We start from the raw sequence: 25925 nt of genomic DNA, 5'->3' as shown, positions 1-25925 counted from the left end.
AAAACAAAAACCATAAACGTGAATTAGTAAATGAAGAGGAAACCAATAGACTCAACTGATGAATTAACTAAAAACATATGAGTTTCAGTCAATAAGTATTGGCACAAACATTATTTATTGAATTGTATTGGCCAAATACTGTATCAACATATCCCTCTGTACACTGGTATGGTTGTCTCATTATGCCACCTGTTTTCTTACCTATGACACCAGAGATTATGTGAGCTGTCGTCATCAGATCCTGATCACCTCCACTGTAACACATCCCTCATATATGATGTCTTACACTGTGCTAAGATGGGATGTGAGCATCAGTGGGCAGGGCAATAAATTTTGGCTGGAAAGTAATAAAAAATTGCAAATTTACATTTTGATGGTCTTGAATTGCATTTTAATTCTTGGAATGTGATCTAGCCAATGATGCATAAATTAGTCTTATTGAAAGTGAATCATACCTTTTGAATAAAGAATCAGGAGGTGATAAAGAATTCACATACAAATTTCAGTTCAAAAACTTCAATATAAAAGTTTGTGTTGTTAAAACTTCACATTTACCCTCGCCTGAGATAAAGTATTTAAACAGCTGGCAGTGATCTCGCTCGTTGTGAGATAAAGATAGTAAGGTCGTTAACTTAAGTGTTGACAGCTTAAAAATTTTCCTACACTTAATTATCTTTGACTAGAAAATGGACTGATTAATATATTCTGATTTAGTAACACATCAGTAAGTTCACTAGTGGCATCTACCTAATGCATATTACAATGAGAAACTAAAAACTTTTTGCCTGTTTATAACAAACTCTGCTAGTAGATACAGTATCCATTCTCTAGATGGCACCCATGCCTACTTCATGTCTTTTTCTGATCACTAAGTCCCTCCTTGATGCAATGCATTTCTAATGAAGTATATATGACCTCTGTGTGGTAAGTATTTTGGGGATCAGTGGCATAGACAAAAAATCAAGCATACCCTCATACAGTCAAACAACTTAATAGGTATAAATATTAGACACATGAAGATGTGTATGATATATTAAATATTGGGTAAGAAACTGGATAAAGGCACATTATCCTGACAATATTGTAATCATTACTGCACTGGTTAACCCAGAACACGATCTGCAAATCAATTAACATCTAGGTCCACACTAACTGTCCCAACGGGACAAAAAAAATGCATCAAAAAAGACCAAATGTGAAAATGACCTGGCTGTGTATGTTGGCAACAAACTAAAGTTTTTAGACAATCGTGAGAAGGTGAATCTAGGGACTAAGCTAGTGGTTCTTATAAGAAGGTCGTAACGATCTTTAAAAGTGAGGTACTTCCTAGTTTGGAGTACTGTCACCTCGTCTGGTCCCCGATATATGCTAGAAACTGTCAGTTGATTGAAAACGTCCAAAGAACCAGACTGGTGCCTGCACTATGGCACCTCAGTTACCCAGAGAGATTAGACCACATGCAACTGCCTAGCTTATTCTATAGGCAGGCAAGGGGTGACTTAATAGACATCGAAAACACCTCAGAGGATATTAATCAGTTGAGTGTCCATATCTGGAGCTGGTGGATGCCCACCCCACTAGAGGTCACGTTTTAAGGTTGAAGAAGTCACAAGCTCAAAAAATTGTCTGATCAAACTTTTTTGGAGTGAGGGTTGTCAACTCTTGGAACAATCTGCCAGAGAGTGTTGTGATGGTGCTGACTGTAAGCTCATTCAAGACGTGGCTTGACCAACACTGACACAGGTATAGATGTATTTTGGAACCAGTACTTGCCAACAGTGTGTAACAAACGTAGCTAACTGTCCAAGTGGCCAACAAGCCGATCAGTGGCGAAGAGGATAAAATACAGTAAAAAAAGTAATGTTGGAAAGTCAGAGGCAAATGGCATAAAGAAACTTGCCCATAGTTTCACCCTGCCTGGGTATCTAACCCAGGTCCACTCACTTGCGAGGTGAGCATGCCGATCATTGCACCACAGGCTGCTGTGCAACTCGCTCACATACACAAAGATTCCAAAAGCAGTATTATGTTACCTTAGAGTTCCTTCAGTACAGGTTTATTGCAGTTTTGACCACTATTTAAAGACCTCTAATTACTTGATCACAGGAAGCATGACTGCAAACATTTACCTGGTTATGGAGATCAGCAGTTGTGATCTAGTTTTGTTTTATTTACTCCCCACTTATCTGGTGGATGACCCATATCCTGCTCTCAGCTACTGGATGACCTACATCCTTTCTATAACTGGTGGATACTTGTATTTCTTCCTTTCACTTGGTGGATGACCTATGTTTCCCTTTCAATTGGTAGATAAATAGACTCTTCCTCTCAGCTGGTAGATAAATTGTCTTCCCATCAACTGGTAGATAACCTGTGTCTTCTTATCGGTTGGTAAATGATGGATGAACTACATTCTTTTCTCCAGCTGGTGGAAGGCCCTGTAAGCCGAGGTCACAACTGCCAAGTGGGCCACACTTCACTTTGCCCAAGGCGTGATTTTGAACAGACCAACACATTCTAGAGTGGATGTCCTCCAGTTTCTTCCTTTTCTCTGTCATCATTGATGTATATCTTCTCTCTCCTTGCCTGTGCCTCTTCACTATGACTCATATAACCCCACAACACCAGAAATAACATTTAAATCCATTTAAATATGTTTTTCTGCCAATCCTGGAAAATTTTCTTCATATTATCTACACATTTCTCAAAAGAAAATCACTAATACATACATTCGGTAATTCTGTATGAACATTAATTCTTTACAGAAAAAGTATAATGTACAGTCTCGTTCAAGATTCTTCGAACACTGCTGGAGACAGCTGGCAACTCTAAGCTGTTTGTTTTCTATAGTACGTAGTCAAACTTACGAATAAATGTAAAAGCCCAACCATTAATTAAGCAACGGGGAACTAAGTAACCAATCACCGATCACTTTTACATTCATTCATAATTTTTACTACGTACTATAGTAAACAAACGGCCTCGAGTTGCCAGCAGTGTTCGAAGAATCTTGAACGAGACTATACTTATAAAACTAATCTCACCTTCATTTAATGTCCTTCCTCTTCCTTTTAATTCAATATTTTGGGGTTGATTTTGTTCGTGGAGCAGAGTTACCCCAACTGTCCAGGGCCCCGCCACCTAGCCATGGTTTCTGCCATATTCTAGTGGGATTACTCATATTGGTCCTCTGCACAACTGATTTTCAAATTCTGTACTTAATTTTTGAATGAATCATCTTATTGGTGTTTATGATCATTTTCTATAGCATTTTGATGTGGTTGGTGGTAGACTTAACATAGTCTGTGCATGACTTATGTTGGGGTCTGCATGTAACCAGGAGGTCAAGTCTTTTTATTAGCATGATGGTGTGATACAATGTTAATTGACATAAGCTATATGCATGAGAGCAGTGACAAGCTCCTGCATGTGTGTTGTGTGGCAATCATGTGCATGGCAGTTAGTAGTAGAGCCCAAGGGATATGGAAGACATAACTTGTCGGGATAAAAGTTTGTGATGTGGATATATAATCCTTTTTATACATTCTATTTAAGTATATGTGTATTCTAAAATTCTTAACCACTGGCTCAATATAAAAAAATATGTAGCTTAATATTTCCTTTGTTATTTAATGAGCTTTGTAAGTCTATTATGTGTCTATGTCTTTTATAACATGATACTTGGTGAATATGAAAATGTTCACTGGTACATTTGCCTCAGAAATCTTAAGACTTCAAACACCTTTTTCGTCATATATTGGCTTCTTTAACACACCTTTATGTAAGAGCCGAGTACCTTCATGAGCGGTGGTTGTAATATTGTTAAAAAAGTGTGACCCTCCACCTGATTACAAGTCTCGTTTAATTTCAATCTAAGGTCTTCGCTATTTTCTTTACCACCAGCAGAAGATGGGACACTGTTTAAATGCCCTTAACTAACTTTTCCAAAGAAAAATAAACCGAACTTAATTTGTGATCATTTTGTATTACCCTTTGTATTGAACAAGTTTTAATTCACATCAATATTAGTCAATTTCAACCTTAGTCATAATACATTGGCAACTCATGACACCCCTGATGGAGGTTAAAATCATGGCAGGCATCACATTTTACCACAACACCTGCCTCATAGATACATTCTCTACAGGGACTGGCGACCGCTGTAGATAAAGTGGGACGGGAGAGGAAGATGGGCGAGGAGCGTGGGGTGCAGTACAGGATTATCAACCCTAAAGCTCTCACTCTTGGCCAGCTTTATGGCGCTTATGATCCATTCTCACACGAATGGTCTGATGGTAAGACTGCACACCTTCTTTCCATCACTTAGAAGTTCAGGGAATGAGTCAGCCTTTGGAGAAAACTTTATTGATTGATACAATTTCACTAGTTTTCAGCCATTTTGAACTAAATACTAATAACATATATCTCATTTCTCTCTTAATGAATAGCACCTGTTCTGTGAAACTACTCTTGACTGTTATGGTGTAATAACTTTGCTCTTTATTTTATTATTTTATTAATATACCTAATTGGTGTTAAATATTAATGATAGAAAACAAAAAGGTCAACAACAATCTTGACATTCAGTTTAACATTGTAGTAAATCAATATTCTAGAGAGTGTTAATTGGTGAGCATATAACTTCATGTGCTTGTACAGTTTACAGTGATCAAGAAAACTTATCTTGTTATCATGACAGCAGGTGTCCACAATGTTCCGGTCATAAAGCAGTGACCCTTACTAATCTTCTTAATAAAAAAAAATTGAACATGCCATCTCTAAGCATCAGGTGAGAAGGTTGGGTCATCTTACCCTATGACCTGACTGCAGAATCATTGCAATTAAATGCCAGGTAGCGACGTGTCCTAATATTACGTATTTAAGTACTGTAATTATTAGATGCTTTAATTGCCTGTATGTTGGCCTGGCAAGTTAATGCTAGGCATTTACATACGTAGGTATAAAGCTAGATGTCGCATTCTGGATTGAACAAAAATATTCTTTTCTTAAATTTTTGCATGAAAAGATACATCTGTGTGCCAACAGGCGTATTAGCTAAGACTTTCCGGGAGATGGCGGTATCAACATCAGAGGAGCGACGCTGGCTGGTGCTGGATGGCCCTGTCGATGCTGTCTGGGTGGAAAACCTCAATACTGTTCTTGACGATAACAAGAAGCTCTGCCTCATGTCTGGAGAGATCATACAGGTGAGTGAGGAGGCAATGTTAGAATGAATGGAAAGAGGGAACACCTGTTGATTAACCTCCAACTTAAAAGTAATCACCCTAATGTTAACCCAACTTAACCCTCCAGAAATCAATTAAACATTAGTGAAAAAAGACAATACCTGTCCTGTAGTCTGCCACCAACTTTTTTGTTTACAACCTCTAAGCCAATCGGCAATTGTCGTAAAATATATACAATAGCCCGCCAAGGTTCGTGTCCATTACAGTAGGTTTCTTCATATTTTCACTATATGTGAGTTTTGTGAACATTCTATGCCCATTATGTCTGGAAAATGGCCTGGAAGTGAATGAGTTGGTAAACCAGACATGAAAAGGAAAGTGATACGAAGGGTTGAGGCAAGCAAGTGTCAGGTTGATGTTGGTCAGTCAATTGGCCTGACTTTCTCCAGTTTTAAAACCATACACGATAACAACGTGCTCTGTAAAAAATAACTGGTGAATGTTATTAAATTTATTTTCATTTATTTTTATTGTTAACGAAGTCATCATTTGAATGTAAAAGTAAAGCATTGTCAGATATTTTTGTTTTTGTTTTTTATCATTACCCTGTAACTTTTTTCTGATATTTAAGATTTATTTTGGCACATTTAATAATTATTTAGTAATTCTATAAACAAAAATATTAAAAATATTTAACAAGATTTATTTATCATTTCAACTAATTTTGCTATTAGCAAGAATCCATCTCCCGAAGCGAAATGTTATAATGGCCTCTTTTAACGGATATTTCGCTTAGCAAACCAGCCTCAAGAACGTATCTCATCCCTTATAAGAGGTATGATAATATATACTAACTCTCCTTCCCTTCCTAACATGTCAGATGCCGAGTAAGATGAGCATCATCTTCGAGACGTGTGACTTAGAGCAAGCGTCCCCAGCCACTGTGTCCCGCTGTGGTATGATCTACATGGAGAGTCAACAGCTGGGCTGGAGACCTCTCAAGGTGAGGCCATACTGTAGGGTCACACTCAGGGTGGGGATACACTGTAGGGTCACACTCAAGGTGAAGATAAACTGTAGGGCCACACTCAAGGCGAAAATATACTGTAAGGTCACACTCAAGGTGAAGATACACTAGACCACTCTATAAGACAACTTTGAAGGTGAGGCAAAATTGAAGGGTCATAATGAAGGTGAGGAAACACTTTAGAGCCTCATCGGAGATGAAACCACACTGTAGGGCCACAATAAATCTGAGGCCACACTGTAAGATGAGGACACAAGGATGAGTGAAAGCTTTTGCAAAACTCTTCACCAAATTTAAGCCACAAAATTTTAACAAAAAGTTAAAAAATCTTTTGCAGTACTTGACTTCAAAAACATCAACAAAGAAAACAACAGAAACTGTAAAGCAATAAGTCTTTACAGAATTTATATATAAAAAAATACTTGATTTCAATCATCTGAGAAAAAACAGGCAGAGTTTGAGAGTAAATGAAATACCTTAGATTGTTCAAAAACTGTTGAGATATTTCTTGTAATATAATGAATACAGATTAGTAATTTGAGATTACCATAATGCATAAGTCTTCTCAGCAACTAAAAGGCCTTTGATTCAGTAGATATTATGCCTGTCATTAAAACTTTGGAGAATAATAATGGTATTGAAGAGGGTTAAGATGTTATTACCATATACAGTACATGGATACTAATTTTATTATCTGGTTACCTTAGTTACCTCTATTATTCTTGTTAGTTTTATCTTGGGATAATTTGAAGCCCAATACTGTTCTTGATTCCACAGCTTGAGTTAGTTGACTGTTCCATAGATTTTTCACCCTCTGTGTGAAAAAGTATTTCCAATTCTTCATCTTGCATTAAGTGTAGAGGGTGAAAATTTTAATACAAAATTAACAACTCTTTGAAAATAGCTATTAATAGTGGTTTTGAAAGAAATTTGGTAAATAACTTAAATTGGAAAGCACGTTTTAATATCAAAAGTGTCTAATTTAGTGACTTACTTTTTACTTTTATCCTCTTCACCACTGATCGGCTTGGGTGATCAGTCACGTCTCTGATTACTACATTGCTGACATGACTATAATATTTGCAGTAGAACAGATAGGAGAAAAAGTGAACTTTGCCCAAAGTAAATGTTCAACATGTTCATGCATTCTCAACAAAAATTAGTCAATTTGCATCTTTTTTTTCTTTTTTTTTTCTTTTTTTACAGGAATTAACCCACCCGGGCACAGGTCAAACGACCCACAACGGAGCCTGTTGGGCGGAAAAAAAAGAACGGAAAGAAATTGTAAATATAGAAAAAAAGGTTATACTGTATTAATCTACACCATGAAGATGCTGGAAAACCAGCTTTTTAAAGTGAGACAGATTGTAAGAGCATGGAAACACAGAAGAAGGCAGAGCATTCCACAGTTTGGCTGTGTGAGGAAAGAAGGAGGTACTATAATGGGTTATTCTCATGTGACCGACATCCACAGAGAAATGGTGGGCACCACGGGCAAGACGTGTGTGCGAACCCACGGCCTTGCCGGCGGTACACAGGATGCTTCTTTAGGGCCTTCAATGTTAGTAAATGAAATTCAGTTAAGTGAAAAAAGGGCTGGAGTGCCTCTAGAAAGCCAACACATATTCTAAAGCAGTATATCTCTTTGTTTATAGAGAATATTATTTGACCTTTGCAAATTATCAATATTGTGATAGTGAAACATGATGATTGAAAGCAAATGTAATACAGAAAATCTGAAGTTTAAACCATTGAAAAAAAATCATAACAATGAAAGGTAGAAGGAATACATAGCGGCAGAAAAATAAATTCATGGGTGAGATCTTATATTACAGTAGAGATTTTACCATAAGGACCAAGGAACTAAGATGACAGTGGGCTGGACATGCTGCAAAATGAACAGACCAACATGTTACTAGTCCATGACTGGATCCAACAAGAGGAGAAAAGACCCAGAAAATGACATGCTACTGGAAAGATAGAGGAACTTCTGGAGTTTCATATTTTCTCTGAATAAATCAGCCACCACAGCAGAGACGAGACACCCAAGACCCAAGTAGCGGGTCAAGCGGGTCAACCTGCAGTAACACCTGCCACCCAGTAACACCGCAGACCTGGGCCAGAGACAGAGTTTAGAAGTATACTTTAGGAGAGAAACTCACGACAGTAGCTTGTAGAAGCAAATAGGTGCAATCTTAATCAAGCAGACATTTATACAGATTAATGATGGTTTGTGTGTGAGTGTGTAAGTCAGTTGTCTCCAAAATTTAACACACATTTTTTGTATAGAAATTAAAATGAAAACTGACAGGATTTTTTAATATTCTTGGCAAGATTAAGGAGAGTCACCTCCTGTCCAACTACTTATTCTTTGTCTTGGTTTGGTGTAGGACTCGTACATGGCCAGCCTGCCAGTTGCTATCAAAGGGGAGGTGAAGCAAATGGTGGATGTGGTGGTTGAATGGCTGCTACCACCTGTATTTGACTTCGTAATGAAGAAGTGCAAGTTCATGATCCAGACCTCAGAGTTGCATCTCTTCCAGGTGGGAGAGTCTTCATAGTAACTGCTTTTTGTGTGAATAAATTGTACAGGTTTCTAAATGACTAAGACTTCAATCCATTGCTTACAGTATAGTGTCATGTAAAGTGTAAATAAAGTACAACTGTGTAACATGTTTAACAGCCGATGATGTCCCTTGACCACATTGATATTACCTGGCTCAAGAAACACTAAAGAAATAACACAAACTATGACATATTTACCAGTAAAATTCATAAGTTCTGGACACCAAATGGTATATACTGTACTGTACTAAATGAATAATTGTACGTAGCATCATATAAAGTGACTCATACATAGCACAACCCCCACTAGTCCTTCGCATGGATGCTGGACTCTCTGCTGGACGAGGTGCGGGAGGCAGGCAAGCCGCTTGGCCCTAAGATCTCAGATGACAAACTGACATCACTACTGCAGTACCTAATCACCTTCATCCTGCCCTGGACTATCGGCTCCACAATCACAGGTGAGCACTTAGTTCTACTGGTGGTCTTCATCTTGTTCATTGGTTTAGTCCTGTTATTCTTCAACGTCTAGGTCAGGGGTCACCAACACGTCAATTGCACGCAACTGGTAGCTTGCTGTTTGCCAATGAATAACTCACATTAAACTTAGAAAAATCTGAATTCTGAACAAATTAGTGATGTTTGACCTTGATAGTGTTTCTTTGGAAATGGAGATTATCAGCCATCATAATGACACTCAGTTGAAATCAAGGCAATCTGCTGCAGAGTTTTGGAGTCTCATGAATACTGAAAGGTATAGTAAAATCTACAAAGTAGCAATGGAAGTGGTTTCCCTATTTGGCTGTACTTACCGTTGCGAATCTGCCTTTTCTGATATGAACCGCATCAAACCTAATTTTGAATCCGTCTGACAATTGAGCATTTATATGATTCTATCACAGATGCCCTCTTATGATACACACCAAATTATGCAGCAATGGTGGACAACATCCTCTGTCAACTTTCATACTATAATGAATAAATTTGTACCCTTATAAATTCATATGCAGTATTTCCAATTTATGTCTAGTAGCTTTTGAAATTTTTCATTCATCAAATGTATATATATATATATATATATATATATATATATATATATATATATATATATATATATATATATATATATATATATATATATATATATATATATATATATATATATATATATATATATATATATATATATATATATATATATATATATATATATATATATACAGTCAACCCTCACTTTATGCGGTTAATGTAACCCACAGGGTACCGCGGAAAGTGAGAAACGCGTAAAGTGAATAACATAACATATGGGATTAAATGAAATAGAGACCAGCTGACCCCCAAACTCCACTTTTTCCAACACAATACCTATGTTCTAGTAAAAATAACATCTTAATTTTATGATGGTACATGCACACAATTAATACTTAAGAGAAATAGATAAATACAGTCGCCAAGTTAATGTCCATTCAAATAATGGACTCAACTCCCTCCCCCTCTTCTCACACTACACTGCTGGCTCTTCCTTCTGAGAAATTTTTGGGGGAAAACCAGGTATAGTAATAAATAATACCTCAAACTAAAGTTAGGATAATATAATTGACATTGCTGGATTCCTTGTAAGACCAGGATATTTTGAATATAAATGTCATACAGTGAGTTCTGCTATAACGCGTGTTTTGACAACGCGAATTTGCTCGAACGCGATTTATGAATTGAGGAACGATATTTGTAAAATGCGAACTCGTTTGCTCTAACGCGATTCCACTCGAACGGTTGTTGTGGCTTCAGTTCACGTTCGACATCACATGTTCAATTGAGTTATGTGTTTTGTTTGTGAACAATTGCAGAAATAATGTATGTAATATTTATGTATACAGTATACCTATATATTAGGGTGTGTCAATTTAGGGGGTGAACTGGCTAAATTGAAAATCGAGTAATTTGGTAGCAATTTATTGTAGTCTTTAAGCATGCAAAACAATATTCTGGCATAATTTTTTTTTTATAATAAGTCCTACCTACATCAAATGGATTTTTAAATGTACATATTTGTGAATTTATAACATAACCAGCGTTTGCACACATGTTACTGTTTCAAGTTTCAAATTATTATATTTTATTATCCGTAGTCTATTTGAAAGTAACCAATGCCTTCATACTCTCTTTGCTTTGGTTTCTTGTCATCAGTAGTCTGCTTGCTATTTGTGCTTTGATGTAACCTTCTCGCCTCTCGTGGCTGTAAACATGGCCCTGCTGCTTCTGTGACCATTTTCACACATCTCTCCACACTTTGAGTGTGGGAAGGCCACTTCGGCACCTGCATTGGAGTCTCTTTAAGGTTTCTCAATTCTTGGCTAGTTAGACTTGTTGTCAATGGTGGCTCTAAGACTTCCAAACTCAAGTCAACCAATTCTGACAATTTGGTGGCATTGACGTTTATTGGGGGAACTTTTCTTGAATGAAACGAACAGTCTCCCAACTGGTCGTCATCTATTAGCGTTCCTCTAATCTTTAGAATGACTTCTACAGCCTCGGTTCGGAGATTGGTACATTGACTGCAAAGCATTGCTTGCAAAACTGCTTCTGATCGAGCATACCAAGCGGACCTTCTTGCCACAGGTAACACGATGTCCCTCACTACCTTCCTCTGTGTTCTTACTAGCTGCAATTGAAACAAAAGGTGATTGGGCCCATCCACCCACATAGGATTAAGTTTCACACTAAACCACTGGGGAAGATAAACTCCAATAATAAATTCAACAATTAACCTCAAATTCTTCAGCACTTTGCCCTTCAATTCGTGTTTGGAAATCCAAATCCTGCAGAAACGAAGAGCTGTAGTTAACCAACGGCTGTGACTGACAGGTCCAATCTCCAAGAGAGCCAATGACTGAGGCACTTCTCCTGATCTTATTGCTTGGGCAATACGATAAGCATAGGATTGATCTGTGCTGAGATCTTTGATGACTCCTTCAGACAACGCCGGAAGGGGAGGGCCAACTTCGACCTTTGGAAAGGTTGTATTTATTTCTAGTTGTGTTGCTTCATCCAGCATGATGCCAAGGGGACCTGACCACTTGTTGTTGCTCTTTGTAGGACCATCAAGTTCCTGGATGAGATGACGAAGAGGTAGCTCGCCTGTATGTAAATCACATACAATCCAAACAAGTCTTCTTCCTAGTTTTTTCTCTAAATGCGTCATTACACCCCCCTGCCATCCGGTGTTCACTGCAGTTGAATCTCCACCAACAGCCTGCAGTGAACTGCCAAGTCCTCTCTCCTGAACCCAACATAAAATATGATCAGCAATGACCTCTGCATGTTTCTTCCCTTCTACTTCAGTTTCGGGAGCAAAGTGAAACAAAAACCGACCACCAGGCTCAGAACAGACAGAGTAGTGTTCTTCTTTGATGAGACCTGGAAACTTTCTGTTCACTCCCTCTACTTCTAGCAAAACTTTTGTGTCATCTATTCTTCCATCAAACAAAAGACAGGAGAGCCCTCCCTCAGCTTAAATCTTTTTCATGAGATCAGATATTTCCTTCATTATTTTTTCTTGTGCTCTTCTAATTTTATTATGATCTATCACCAAAGATACATCCTCTCGGCTGATGAGGCCTGCATCTATCCAAGCGGCAGTTGCAATTTCTGCAGCCTCACGAAGTCCAGCATGGTGGCGAATACTAGCTAAAGCAATGTTTGAAATATTTCTTGTGTTGTATTTCATTTTCTTTGGTAAAGGTTCAGATGGCTCTTTGGAACTATCATCTGATGTTGCTTCCTGTTCATCAGAAGAACTATCAAAGAAGTGATAAACATCTTGACACAGCTCTTCCTCTCTTTGGATGGCTTCTTCACTCTTCATTTTCTTCTTTTGTTCCCTCTCTCGGATTTGTTCTCTCTTCTTGGCATTAGCAATCTGCTTCTTTGTTTCTGAATAATCTATTGAACCCATTTGCATACTTCCTTGGCCTTCTGCCTTTGTCCTCTGTGCCTTTATAAATTCAAGCTCTAAAACAGGGATCTTCTTTTCACGAGGACAACCACAATCAATGTGGGAATTATTTTCTCTCTTACCTGAGTGAGAACAGTTGGATTCAGAACATAATTGTATGGAGCACTTGCAGGTCAAAATGTCAAACAGAGTATCAAGTGTGTGCAGAAATTCATTTTTCCTGGCCAAGTTTCCTTTACCAAGTGATGTTTCAACTGCTTTGTGCCATAATTTCGTTAGTTTTAGCTCAATAGTTCGACACTGATTAATCACAGGTGGTTTGAATAGTGCATTAGCTTTTGTCCATTGATGCAGAAGAGGGACTATCATGTCATTTATGAGTTCTTTATCTGTATAGTTCCTTCTGTCCTTTGCATTTTTTTCTCGAAGGAGTAACCCTAATCTTAGCATGTCTCTCACTGTTGGAAGTTCTGATACAGGAAGCTCCTTCCCTTTACCAACTAGCAGGCTCAAGTGGGTTGACAACTGACTTCTTGTCTTCAATTTTGACATCTTCACACTATCTGACAAATAGAAAAATATTTCAATGTTTCATAATTCAATTGTTGTTTCAAAAAATATCAATTTGTTTATCAAAAATGCTGTAACAGAAATAACATAATAATTTCTTAGAACATAATGTTTTATACAATGATATAAGTAACTGCGACAATCAATATGCCCTACTTACAATAATTAAAATGTAGAATTCGTCTGGTAGAGTAGGTGCAAGTGCAATGAGAGCAAACCACCGTCTATGATATCTAGAAGGAGAGTGAGCCGGGCGCCTTATCCTCACGCTTGGTACAAGTCAAAACAAGAATTAAACTGTCCCACACGGAGAGCCTGTTCATGTTCATGTTCTGACATGCATATTGTACACAAGCTATAGAACCATAAAATACTCCATAATCCATATGCTTACATGAGATTAGTTAATATCAAGTGAATAATTCTAATCAAGTCTCATTAATTTGTTGAAATACTGATATTTGAAACTTTAAGGTATAATTGATGTAGGTGAGGGTTATTTCAATTCATTTTTGTTTGCTAATCTCAAGTTTAGACATAAAGAGGCACAATATTTTGACTACCAAATTTGATTTTTAACATGTTGACAAAATTGACACACCCTACTATATATTATAAGTAAATTGTAAAATTTTACATAAAAGAGAAAATCAAATTACATAGCGTTTTACACCCGCGCTCTCTCTACATCACACACAGTGTTTACAGTTCACGTTCGACATCACATATTCAATTGATTTATGTGTTTTGTTTGTGAAGAATTGCAGAAATAATTTATGTAATATTTATGTATACAGTAAACCACTCACAAGGTCCTACAGTACCACTAATTATTTTATACTGAAACTTACGTTTGGTAAGCTGGATTAAAATGAAGATTACCGGTATATTAAAATAATAAAAATGTATTATAAACCAGTCTAACATACCGTAATAAACACAGCTGCTATTATCATCCCCCCCCTCCCCCATTTGCCAGTGACAAGAAAGGGAAAGTGACCTTGACTGTGACCGCCTGTGGCTATTTTTAGCCATCCTTGTGTTCGGAGGTGGTCAGTAATGCATATCTGTATATTTACTGATCATAATACTTATCTCTTATAAATAATTCATTTAAAATTTATTTTTTTGCAAAGAATATTCAGTAAATGACTGCATTAATTCTTGAAACTACCTACAGTGGTAAATTTAGGATATAAATAATGAACAGAAGTCACGTCATGGATTCGGAGTTTGGTCCTTAACGATCACCATAAATGTAGCCTCCCTTTTTCGCGAAACACGTATATAAATTAAAGAAAATACTTGCAGTATATTTAATATATTACAGTATATTATATATAAATAAATAAACAAATAAATTCAAATTCCTTATCATCCTGTGTCATATACAGAAATACTTGAGTCCCTGAGCGAGTACACAAAAAGAAAACGGACATCCTGGAGTGGATAGAGAACGGACATCTCTACTGGGGGACTCAAACGTTTCTCATGTTTTGTGGGCGCTCTAGCATAATATGAATAATATGTAAATTACAATTTATATATATATATATATATATATATATATATATATATATATATATATATATATATATATATATATATATATATATATATATCGATAAAATCACACGGGAAAATGGAAACAACGGAGTACCTTAGCTTTCCTCTTTATTCAAGACATCTTCAGAGGCAACTGGGTTACATGGACAGAGAGAGGCTTAAATATACAGGGTGACCTAAAAATATAAGGTCAGGTCATAATGATGACATCCACTAATCCGCACACCAACACACACGTAGAGGAGCTTAAGAGAAGGGTGGTGACGTGACTAGACAGGTCAGGTCAGAAAAAAGGGACCCACAAAATAACTATCATACATCAAGATCAAAGGTTTTCAAAGCATTTTTAACCTTGGGCCACTGACAAATAAATTTATGATGGTCAGTTCAAAACTGATAATATGTTATATATATATATATATATATATATATATATATATATATATATATATATATATATATATATATATATATATATATATATATATATATATATATATATTTCATGTAAATCCACAATATAACGTGGAAAAGCTTGAATAAAGACGAAAGCTAAGGTACTCCGTTGTTTCCATCTTCCCGTGTGATTTTATCAAGATATATATATATATATATATATGTAAATTGTAAAAATTTAAATAAAAGAGAAAAACTAAATACGTAGCGGTTAAAGTGTACTGTACAGTGTTGTGGCTTGGCTCAATGTTTACAGTTCACGTTCGACATCACTTGTTCAATTGATTTATGTGTTTTGTTTGTGAAGAAATACCTGTACAGTATATGTAAATTGTAAAATTTTAAATAAGAGAGAAAAACAAAATAAGTAGCGTTTAAAGTGTACTGTACATTGTGGCTTGGTGCGGGGTTATGCAGTGTTTACAGGTCACGTTCGACATCACATGTTCAATTGATTTATGTGTTTTGTTTGTGAAGAATTGCAGAAATAATTTATGTAATATTTATGTATACAGTATACCTGTACAGTATATGTAAAATGTAAAGTTTTAAATAAGAGAAAAACAAAATACATAGCGTTTTAGACCCGCGCGCTCTGTTTACTCCACACTTTGTTTGAAACACGTGAAGTTTTTAAGTGTCCTCAGTGAATTCTGATTACTGTTTCTCCAATTTTGTGACTATGGAAAAGAAGAATATCTCTGGGAAGCACTCTGGTGATCGCATTTCCGGTGGTGATCGTAAAAGAAAGGCTATAACACTTGAAGAAAAGCTTGATGTTTCATGACTCCTCAGCCTCAACATCACCCTTCTCCCCCATCAAGTTATATTCATATTTTTTCAAGGTAAAGTGTAACATTTACTGTATGATTTCATTATTAGATATGAATGTAACATTTATTTAGACTGTGCTATCCTTTGTGTTAGGCTAACTACGAAATTTTTTTTCGATTTGGAGTAATCTGCACCTAACCCTATTTTCTCCATAAGCCCTGTTATTTCTATTACACGAATTTCTATAACACGATGTTTTACAAGAACACTACTATCGCGTTATAGCAGAACTACCTGTATATTTTTCACAAAAGATAACATATTTACTCAGAGTAAACATTACATCTAAAATTTGTATGTCTAATGCAAAATCTATGATGTTTATATTTAAAATGATCATCAAATTGTAAGAATTCCAGCAATGTAAATTATATTCTGGCCGGGTAATTTGTATGAATTTTATGAGCTAAAGCAAATATCTTCAGTTAATAAAAAAAAAAAATATTCTTCACGACACTATCTGTCAATCAAAGTACCCCACCTTGCCTCTCCCTTCTTCCAACCAGCCAGATGGTCAGTCCGTCCCAACCCTCCCCCCCACCCCCCACCAAGCCTCCCTTCAAGAGAAAGGGTGGGTGAAAAAACTAGATTTTAACATTTAGTATTAAATAATACCTCAGATTAAAGTTAGGATAATTTAATTGACATTGCTGGATTCCTTGTAAGACCAGGAATATTTTGAATATAAATGTCATATATTTTGCACAAAAGATAACATATTTACTCAGAGTAAACATTATATCTAAAAATTTGTGTCTAATGCAAAATATATGATGGTACTCATTAAAAGCCAATCATCAAATTGTAAGAATTCCAGCAATGTAAATTATATTCTGGCCGGGTAATTTGTATGAATTTTATGAGCTAAAATAAAAATCTTCAGTTAATAAAAAAAAAATATTCTTCACGGTAACAGATGGTCGGTCGCCGGTCCCTCCCTCCCTCCCTCCCCCCCACCCCCCACCAACGTCCCTACTAGATAAATGTGTTGGAATACCAGACTGTTTACCTTTTTAGTAATAAATAATAAATCAGACTAAAGTTAGGATAATATAATTGACATTGCTGGATTCCTTGTAAGACCAGGAATATTTTGAATATAAATGTCATATATTTTGCACAAAAGATAATATATTTACTCAGAGTAAACATTATATCTAAAATTTGTATGTCTAATGCAAAATCTATGATGTTTATATTCAAAATGATCATCAAATTGTAAGAATTCCAGCAATGTAAATTATATTCTGGCCGGATAATTTGTATGAATTTTATGAGCTAAATTAAAAAAAATTATACTTAACCGTGTAAAGGGGTACACCCACCGCGGAATGTGAGCATCCTGGGTTCTGGCAGGGCACCGCGTAACGTGGAATGTGGGACCGCGTAAAGTGAGGGTTGACTGTATATATATATATATATATATATATATATATATATATATATATATATATATATATATATATATATATATATATATATATATATATATATATATATATATATATATAGAGTCTGCGCGGAATGTTAAGTCGCGATAGGGCCGACGAACTAAGTTCTCGCAAAAATAAGATCATATGTTGTGAAGCCTGTCCTGGGATGCGAGATGTCAAAACGCTTGGTTTGTTGGCAAGTGCTGACATTTGGCAACTGAGAACACGTCACGGCTTGTAGTCAGTGCGCCTCTGGCAGCTGTGAGGGGAAGATTTATTGTGCGGGTTCCCGTGCCATGTGGCCATGTTTTGTCTAGTTTAAGGTGCATTAACCCGACATAGTGGCCATCAGAGATGTCCAGGAGGGTTACTACAAGAGACGATATTGCAGCAGTGATTGCATTGTACAAAGCGAACCATGTACTGAGAGAAATATCAGCTCAGACTGGTGTGGCATTACGAGTTGTTCAAAATCTTGTCAAACGTTTCCGTGACCTTGGAGAGGACGAGTTACCAGCTCCATTACCTAAGTCTGGTAGGCCTAAATTATTGTCTCCACGGACACTTAAGGTTATTTCTCGACAAGTTCGGTCCAATCCCTCACTCACAGCACGTGAAGTGAAAGAGAGAAACCCCCGTCTTTTGAGTCACGTCTCGTTACGTTGTGTTCAACAAGCCCTGCACGATGACCTGGGATTTAAGAGCTTTCGTGCCCGCCGTAAACCTCTGTTGACAAAGAGACAGAAGGAAAATAGAGTGAAATTTTGCAAGAAATATGAAGTGTGGGATTTAGAGACATGGAGGAGTGTATTATGGTCGGATGAGGCTACGTTTTCTGTGACTGGGAGTAATGGAGGGAGGGTGTACCGCCCCCCCCCACTCAGACGCGCACCTCCCACAGTACACAGTGAAGACTGTTAAGCACCCTGCCTCGCTTATGGTTTGGGCTTCCTTTACGTATTATGGTGTTGGTGAACTAGTAATCCTCCCTAAGAACCAGATGATGAATCAGTACAACTATCTTGAACTGCTCAGTGATTTCTTACCTGAATCATTTGATAAAGCTAAGGCAAGCCTTTTCATGCAGGACGGTGCCCCATGCCACACTGCTAAAAGTGTCATACAGTGGCTCAAAGACTGTGAGGTACCTTTCCTTAATGACTGGCCTGGCAGTAGCCCAGATCTTAACCCAATAGAAAATTTGTGGTCCATTGTTAAGCGTCGTCTGCGCGACGCTGACACATCATCAATCCCGAAGCTAGAGGCAGCCATCAAGGATACCTGGGCTAACTTGCCACCTGACCTCTTGCAAAACCTTGCTGACAGTGTTCCTCGAAGGCTAAAAGACTGTCTGAAGCGCAGAGGAAACACTACAAAGTATTAATTGAAGTGGTAAGTGTTACTTGACTTTATTTATATAACATAATCGTAAATATCAATATTTTTTCAGCACACGATCTCACATTCCGCGCAGACTGTGTGTGTGTGTGTGTGTATATATATATATATATATATATATATATATATATATATATATATATATATATATATATATATATATATATATATATATATATATATATATATATATATATATATCTATATATATATATATATATATATATATATATATATATATATATATATATATCTCAGTTACAGATTTATATCAGTACACTATAACTTTACCACCTCATTGAGTATTTCTTGTCACCTCATTGGGAACAGGTACAAGTCGTCATTTGTTTGACCAGTTCTTTCGTAAGCTTCTGCTGGGGAAAGTGGAGGCAGCACCCAAGCCAGAGTGCTTCAGGCTAACTAAAGGGTAAGTCTTGCCCACCAGTGAACTCTCCCATGATGTCTTTTTGTATTTTACCACATCAATAATTTATTGACAGGTACACTCATGTCTTTTTAACCCATCCTAAACAACTGAAAAGGAGATTTGATTAGTATAAGAACAAAGCTCTGATATCCAGCAAGATCTCGCTCTCAGGTATGTTTGAAAGCTGCAATATATCTAGTGCTGTAAATGTTGTAGGATGATGCCTCCGGAGAGTGGCTTGGTCTACGACTACCTGTATGAGCGGGAGACTCAGCGGTGGGTTCTGTGGGACGACACCATCGACAGGGAAAGACTCATTATACCTCCTGATGCCAAGGTACCAGACACAATTAAGGAGCCATTTCAAGGAATGAAAGATATCATAAAAGTGTTTTTTGGAGCCTGTGTGTGTGTAAAGACATTCATAGTGGGTTTATTATATCTCCTGTTTGAGCCTGTGTACATATTTGTGAACAGTATAGTCTGATTTTACGCGGATATTTTATAAGCGATTGGCCATATACGCACCACCTGACCAGATGCGATAATTATTAGTTGCGCGGTACATTCCTTAATTTACGCGGCGAGCGGCGGGCAAGGTGCTGGGCGCTGACGTCACCGCTGACATCAGACTCGTGCCGATGATGTCGCGGACTGTGATTGGGCCACGTATCCTTACCACCCATTCACCCCCTCCGCCGCGCGCTGTGATTGGTCTATTTAACCTTGCTTGCCCCTGCCACCAGGGGCAATGACCTTGGCCGCACCAGTCTCATTGTCCCCGCGTATACTCACTCGTGCCCAGGAACCTGTTTTGTTTTGCTTTTTCTACACAATGGCTACTGCTAGACCCCCACCACCCCTGAGAAACCTTGAACTACCTGGACCAAGCCGCCCTAGCCCAAGAAGGTGCGATGTGCCTTAAGCTATGAGGCTAAGTACAAGATCCTTCAGGAGTTAGAAAAAGGCACGAGGCAGGTGGATCTAGCCAGACAATATGGAGTGAATGAATCGACGATTCGCACGATCAAGAAGGATGCCGGCAAAATCAATGAACACATGAACATTACTAAGTCTGTAGGTGCCTCGCTGGTGAAATATTGCCACAATAAGGTGCTGCTGAAGACAGAGGGTTTCTTGGTAAGCTACATTATTCGTCAGTCAAGAAGGAACATGGCGGTCGACACTCGGGCAATGCAGGACTATGCCCGAGAACAATACAAATCATTGGCAATAAAAATGGGAGTTGCAGAGCCCAAGCTCTTCACTTTTTTTTTTTTTTATCCTCTTCGCCACTGATGGCTTGTTACGTGATCACGTCTTCTTTTCCTTATATTCTTCACCAAAAGGTCGGCTCGCTAGCCGCCCGGGCGATCGGTCACGTCTCTGTCACGCACTGTTGGCAAATACTGGGCATGCACCGGCTCCTGAATGAACCTGAACCCGCTCCAGTGTTGGTCAAGTCTGGTCTTGAAAGAGCTCACACTTGGTGCCGTCACAACACTCTCTGGTAGATTGTTCCAAGAGTTTACAACCCTCACTCTGAAAAAGTTTGCCCTCACGGTTTTCTGGACTTGCGGCTTCTTCAATCTTGAGCTGTGACCCCTTGTGGGGCGAGCGTCCGCCAGCTCCAAGTAAGGACACTCAACTGAGTAGTGCCCCCTGAGATGCTTATAAACCTCAACTAGGTCCCCCCTTGCCCGTCTGTAGTATAAGCTTCCACTGGGTGGCTGCAAGGTTTTAAACAACGCAACAAGATCACCAATGTGTTGGAGGGTATCCCAGGTGGGAGGCAGAGGCAAGCGGTGGCTGGAGAGGCTGTCTGTTGCTGTGGCATTGGAGAATGCAAGAGAGGCTGCACAAAGTGTTAGAGCTGCAGGCTTCTCCGAGACCACCAACGAGGACATACTGGAGGTAATCAGGCAACCTGAGGTGACTGCCAACGAGATGTCGCAAAATGATGACGTCGGTGAGCAGCGAGGTGCTACGGAAGAACCAGAGCAGAAACTAACACATGCTGATGTGTAGGAAATCATCGAGGCAGCGGAGAGATTGAAGCTTCTCCTTGCCAAAGACCCAGTCAAGCATCACTAGGGAGTGTCTAATAACCATCAGTTGCAATCCCTGGAGCCCTGTGTTAAGCTGTATCACGACCACATCAATGCTAGCCATCAACAAAACATTACCGAGTTCTTCACCCGCCACTCACCACAGCTGGCCCAAGTCATTGATAGTGAGGATATGGACTTTGAGAGGTTTGACAAGGAGGCCCTGCTAGCCTCTGTGGTGGATAGAGATACAGGTGATACAGGTGAGGGCCAATAATAATCTACCCTCTGCCTCGGAACCAACCCCCCATCCCCGTGTGCCCAGCCATCTCTTCTACTAACGTAAGTGTTAAAAAACCTAATATTATTGATATTTCTCTTAATTATTAATTGTGTGTGCATACCATCATAAAATATAGATGTTATTTTTACTACAACGTATGTATTGTGTCGGAAAAAGTGTAGTTTGGGGGTCGGCCCAGTCTCTATTTCAATTAATCCCATATGTTCTGTTATTTTACTAACGCGTTTCGCTTTATACGCGGACCTCCATGGGTTTAATTAGACGCGTAAACCCAGACTATACTGTATTAAAATTCTTTTTTGTTGGGAAGAAATATGCTTCTGTATCACGTTTAAATTTCTGTACATGACTGAAGATCAGTTCAGAGGTTCAAAGTTGGAAGGGTATTGAATCTTAAATCAGAAGTACACTATAAATGTCTACTCATTACAGTACTAATATAGGGTCATCCTTTGTCACTAACATTGCAGCCATTCAGATTGCAACATTAAATAATAAATATTTTTATTTGAAATACAATTAAAGTAAAAAAAAGGATTTCCAATATGATGATGTTGAGTAGTGATGCCACAGAAGTGATAATTACTCTGACAGATGTCCAAGTTGTTGATTCCGACAGCGGAGACAGCTCGCCAAGAGTTCTTCTTGAGGACTTGTCTGGACCACGATGTTCCCTTGCTGCTGCTGGGGCCCACAGGCACTGGGAAAAGTGCCCTCACTAACGCTTCGCTCATCAACCTGCCCAAGGACAAATTTATCATCAACACCATCAACTTCTCAGCCAGGACATCTGCTGGCCAGGCCCAGGACATTATTATGTCCAAGGTAGACAGGTGAGCTTTAGTGGCAGGATGAAAATGGAGGAAATTTATTGTTCCTGTACCTTCATGTATCTCACTATCTTTAAATTAACTTCTCTCATATTTTTCTTTCCAGATATTATACTGAAAAAGTATTTTCTTATTTTTTATCCTGTTTTAATGTTTTATTTTGACAATTTGTATAGTGTACAGTAAACCCTTCCCATTCACAATTTCGACGATTCGCGGTAAGCAGCTGGTGGCTCGGGTGGCTAGCTTGCGAGCCTTCTCCCTCAGCACAACGAGTCACCCCACGCGCCCGCGGCATCTCATCCTGCTCTGTTCGCCCTAATCCAGTGTGACGGGCCGAGTTTTTTCATTTTATAATTTACCTTCCAGATATTATTTTCTGTTATTATTTTTCCATTCTTTATTTATCAATACACTTTACATTCTTATACAAGTAATTCTCTTCCCAGTTATCTATGTTCTTTATATTAAACTTTCATGATGTATATATTTAATAATTTCTATGCTGTGTCGTTAGTTCCACAATGTACATACATGTGTTATCTTTCTTTTCTTGTACTTTCCAAGTCTTTCATTTCTTCCATGTATATTATATTTACTCGGTTTCAATGTTCTTATCTTTCTGAAGTATACTCTGTTTTACGTCTATTCTTATACAGTACATGGGTTAGTCTGGGAACCATGTTATTCTCAGGGCACTTATTATACTTACAAGTAGGCTGCCACCACCAGACTTTTGAATTAGAAGATAACATAACTCATGGAAAGCTTTTGGGTAGTGTGGTAGATGTATAGGCACGTGAGTAAGTATTATTTTCTGGGAACCAATGTTTAGAAGGAGTAGAGTGGTGATACTAGTAGATTACTAATTCAATATTTATTAACACAGTGAGTGGATAAGATGCATCTTCGATTCACTCAGACAGAACAGAACCGCAATTAACGTTATTAAGTCATCAAACACTTCAAGAACTTATTACCTCATTAAACACCTCCAAATACTTATTACTTCATTAGACAATTGTGGTATTATTACCTTGACAAATGAGATTCCGTAATTATTATTCACAAGATATCACTGGACCCTCAGGTCTTACTTTAACAAGTAACAAATTACCTCTTCAATTCTTGGTTAGAACATTATACTCTCAGGTTATTCTTTCATGGTCACTACCGACGAATACATAACACACTGGACAACTCCACAATTTTAGTAACATACAATACCTCTTGTTAGTTCACAAGGAACAACCTGGTACCGTGAACTTTCATGCAGTGGTTCAATACTTAACCCGGGATACTATATTTCTGCTAGTTATCCCTCCAAACATGGGCCAATACCGCTCCATGCAAATAGATGAGGTACAATCACCAGGTGGAGTCAGCGAGCACATTTGTTTACAGCGACCGCCAAGCTGAAGGCTCGCTCGCTAGGTGCACCCAGGGAGGTTGACTCGTGACAAACTGGCAGAGTGTTGAGGGCGCTTCCCGGGGGAATTGTGTCCTGGGATTCTAATCGCGCCCCCTTAGAGACATCCTTCAAGAACCATCTTGCCCATTAGGTAGCTACCGAACCTCAGGAGAGTTGCTAACACACCCGCGTCTGGAGACGTGGAGGAGAAATCACAGAGGGAATGAATATTTAACTTCACTATACAAAACATACGTCTGGCACCAGTTCAGACGATAGCTAGATCTCTACTTTACTCTACTCAATTGGCACGGAAGGTACTATGTTAAAACATGAACACTGATATTCACAAAAATGACTAAGTTAACTGAGTTAATATGGCCACGTGGAACACACGTGAACATACCTGGAGACGTGGAGGAGAAATCACAGAGGGAGTGATTTTTCCTCGCTCGCCGGCATATATACGGGCCTGAGGGCATATTCCTACTAGAAAGACTAATTTTACTAACAATAGGCCCTCCATTCAAAGTAGTCGTTGGACACCTAGCTGTGACCGTCAGTGTCACAGATCACGCTAATTATCTACATCTATATTTATGATCTAATCAGAGATTGAGTTTGCCAGTAAAGAGGTAAAATGGAGTTATATATGCGTTCGCAACTCTATGGCCTGACCGCAAACCACATCCCAGGTCAAACGGCCGTTAAGTCTTGGAGAATTTTGAGTTTGACAGGAACTGTTCAGGAGATTAATGACTTTCTTAAATAAACAACTGACACTAACTAAACTATAAACATCAGATTCTCTGATGTCGGAGCGACAAAATAACATAACTTCAGTAGCGATCAGAAACTCATGGGTATCCCCACGGACGACATAAAATACGCCACTCTAGCTGGCAAACTCAACACTCGCTTACTTGACACGTCTTATTAACAATAAGGACAGTTGAAGCGTTCAACACCACTCACAATGGATCTTGAATGTTCCACCTGTAAACAGACATATCGAAGTTGACTCAAAACAAGGGTGTTTACTCTCACATTCAAATTCATTTTATAGAGAGGTTGGTTTCAGTAAGTCAGAGAAAATGGGATAACGGAGGACTGAGGTGTCTTGAAGTGATGAGAAAACGAACTCCTCAGATGGAGGACTCAAAATAAAAGCAGAGTTACATGTTTTGTGGGCTATTGAGCGTAATATGAATCATTTGATGTTGGCGCTGACGTGTATGACCATGGTCGTTACACCAGTACCCGTGACCACGCAGTCGTAGGTGCATTTCCCACCAAGCTGAAGAAAATAATAGAAGAGAAAGTCTATAGACCAGAGCAAGTGTTAAATGCTGATGAATCTGGTTTATATTAGAAGATAACTACCTGGGACTGTAGAACATATATAAACAAGCAGGAATTGTGTGCGTCTGGGTTCAAGGAAGCCAAGGACAGAGTGATGCTCATCTTCTGTGGCAATGCGGCTGGCTGCATTATCAAGCCTGGCTTGCTTTACCGCTCCGCAAACCCTAAGGCTTTAAAGGGAAAAGACAAGAAGCTTTTGCTAGTTTTTGGCAGTCCAACTAAAAGGCATGAGTAACTGTGCAAGCTTTCCTGGACTGGTTCCATAAATGTTTCATCCCTGAAGTGGAAAAATACCTTGCTTCCAAGAAGATAGAAAATGCGCCAGGCCACCCAGAAAGTTTGCAGTTTAGCCATCCAGGTGTAGAGGTGGTGTTCCTACCCCCTAACATCATTGCTCTTATCCAACCTCTCGATCAGGGTGTAATACACACCTTCAAGGCATATTATACATACTGCTCTTTTGGTCGTATCTGTAGTGCCATGGATGAAGACCCTGACCTTGATGTTAGCAAGTGTTGGAAGGAGTACAACATTGCAGACTGCATTACCAACT

At 38.4% G+C, this 25925-nt stretch overlaps 1 protein-coding gene across 1 annotated transcript in view; it reads left to right on the top strand.

Annotated features, from left to right (window-relative positions):
* Positions 1-25925, top strand: part of LOC121870895 (dynein axonemal heavy chain 3-like) — a gene marked incomplete in the record, with an annotated part of 131061 nt that overhangs the window by 82185 nt on the left and 22951 nt on the right. The window contains 8 exon segments of the mRNA XM_042372867.1: positions 4148-4295; positions 5047-5207; positions 6067-6189; positions 8604-8756; positions 9089-9239; positions 19321-19417; positions 19634-19754; positions 22364-22602. Coding sequence (XP_042228801.1) covers positions 4148-4295; positions 5047-5207; positions 6067-6189; positions 8604-8756; positions 9089-9239; positions 19321-19417; positions 19634-19754; positions 22364-22602 — 1193 coding nt within the window.

The sequence above is a fragment of the Homarus americanus genome, unplaced genomic scaffold (genome assembly GCF_018991925.1).
Source record: "Homarus americanus isolate GMGI-L3 unplaced genomic scaffold, GMGI_Hamer_2.0 scaffold52512, whole genome shotgun sequence".
In the NCBI taxonomy this organism is placed as follows: Eukaryota; Metazoa; Arthropoda; class Malacostraca; order Decapoda; family Nephropidae; genus Homarus; species Homarus americanus.
This window is presented reverse-complemented; position numbering and strand designations above follow the sequence as displayed.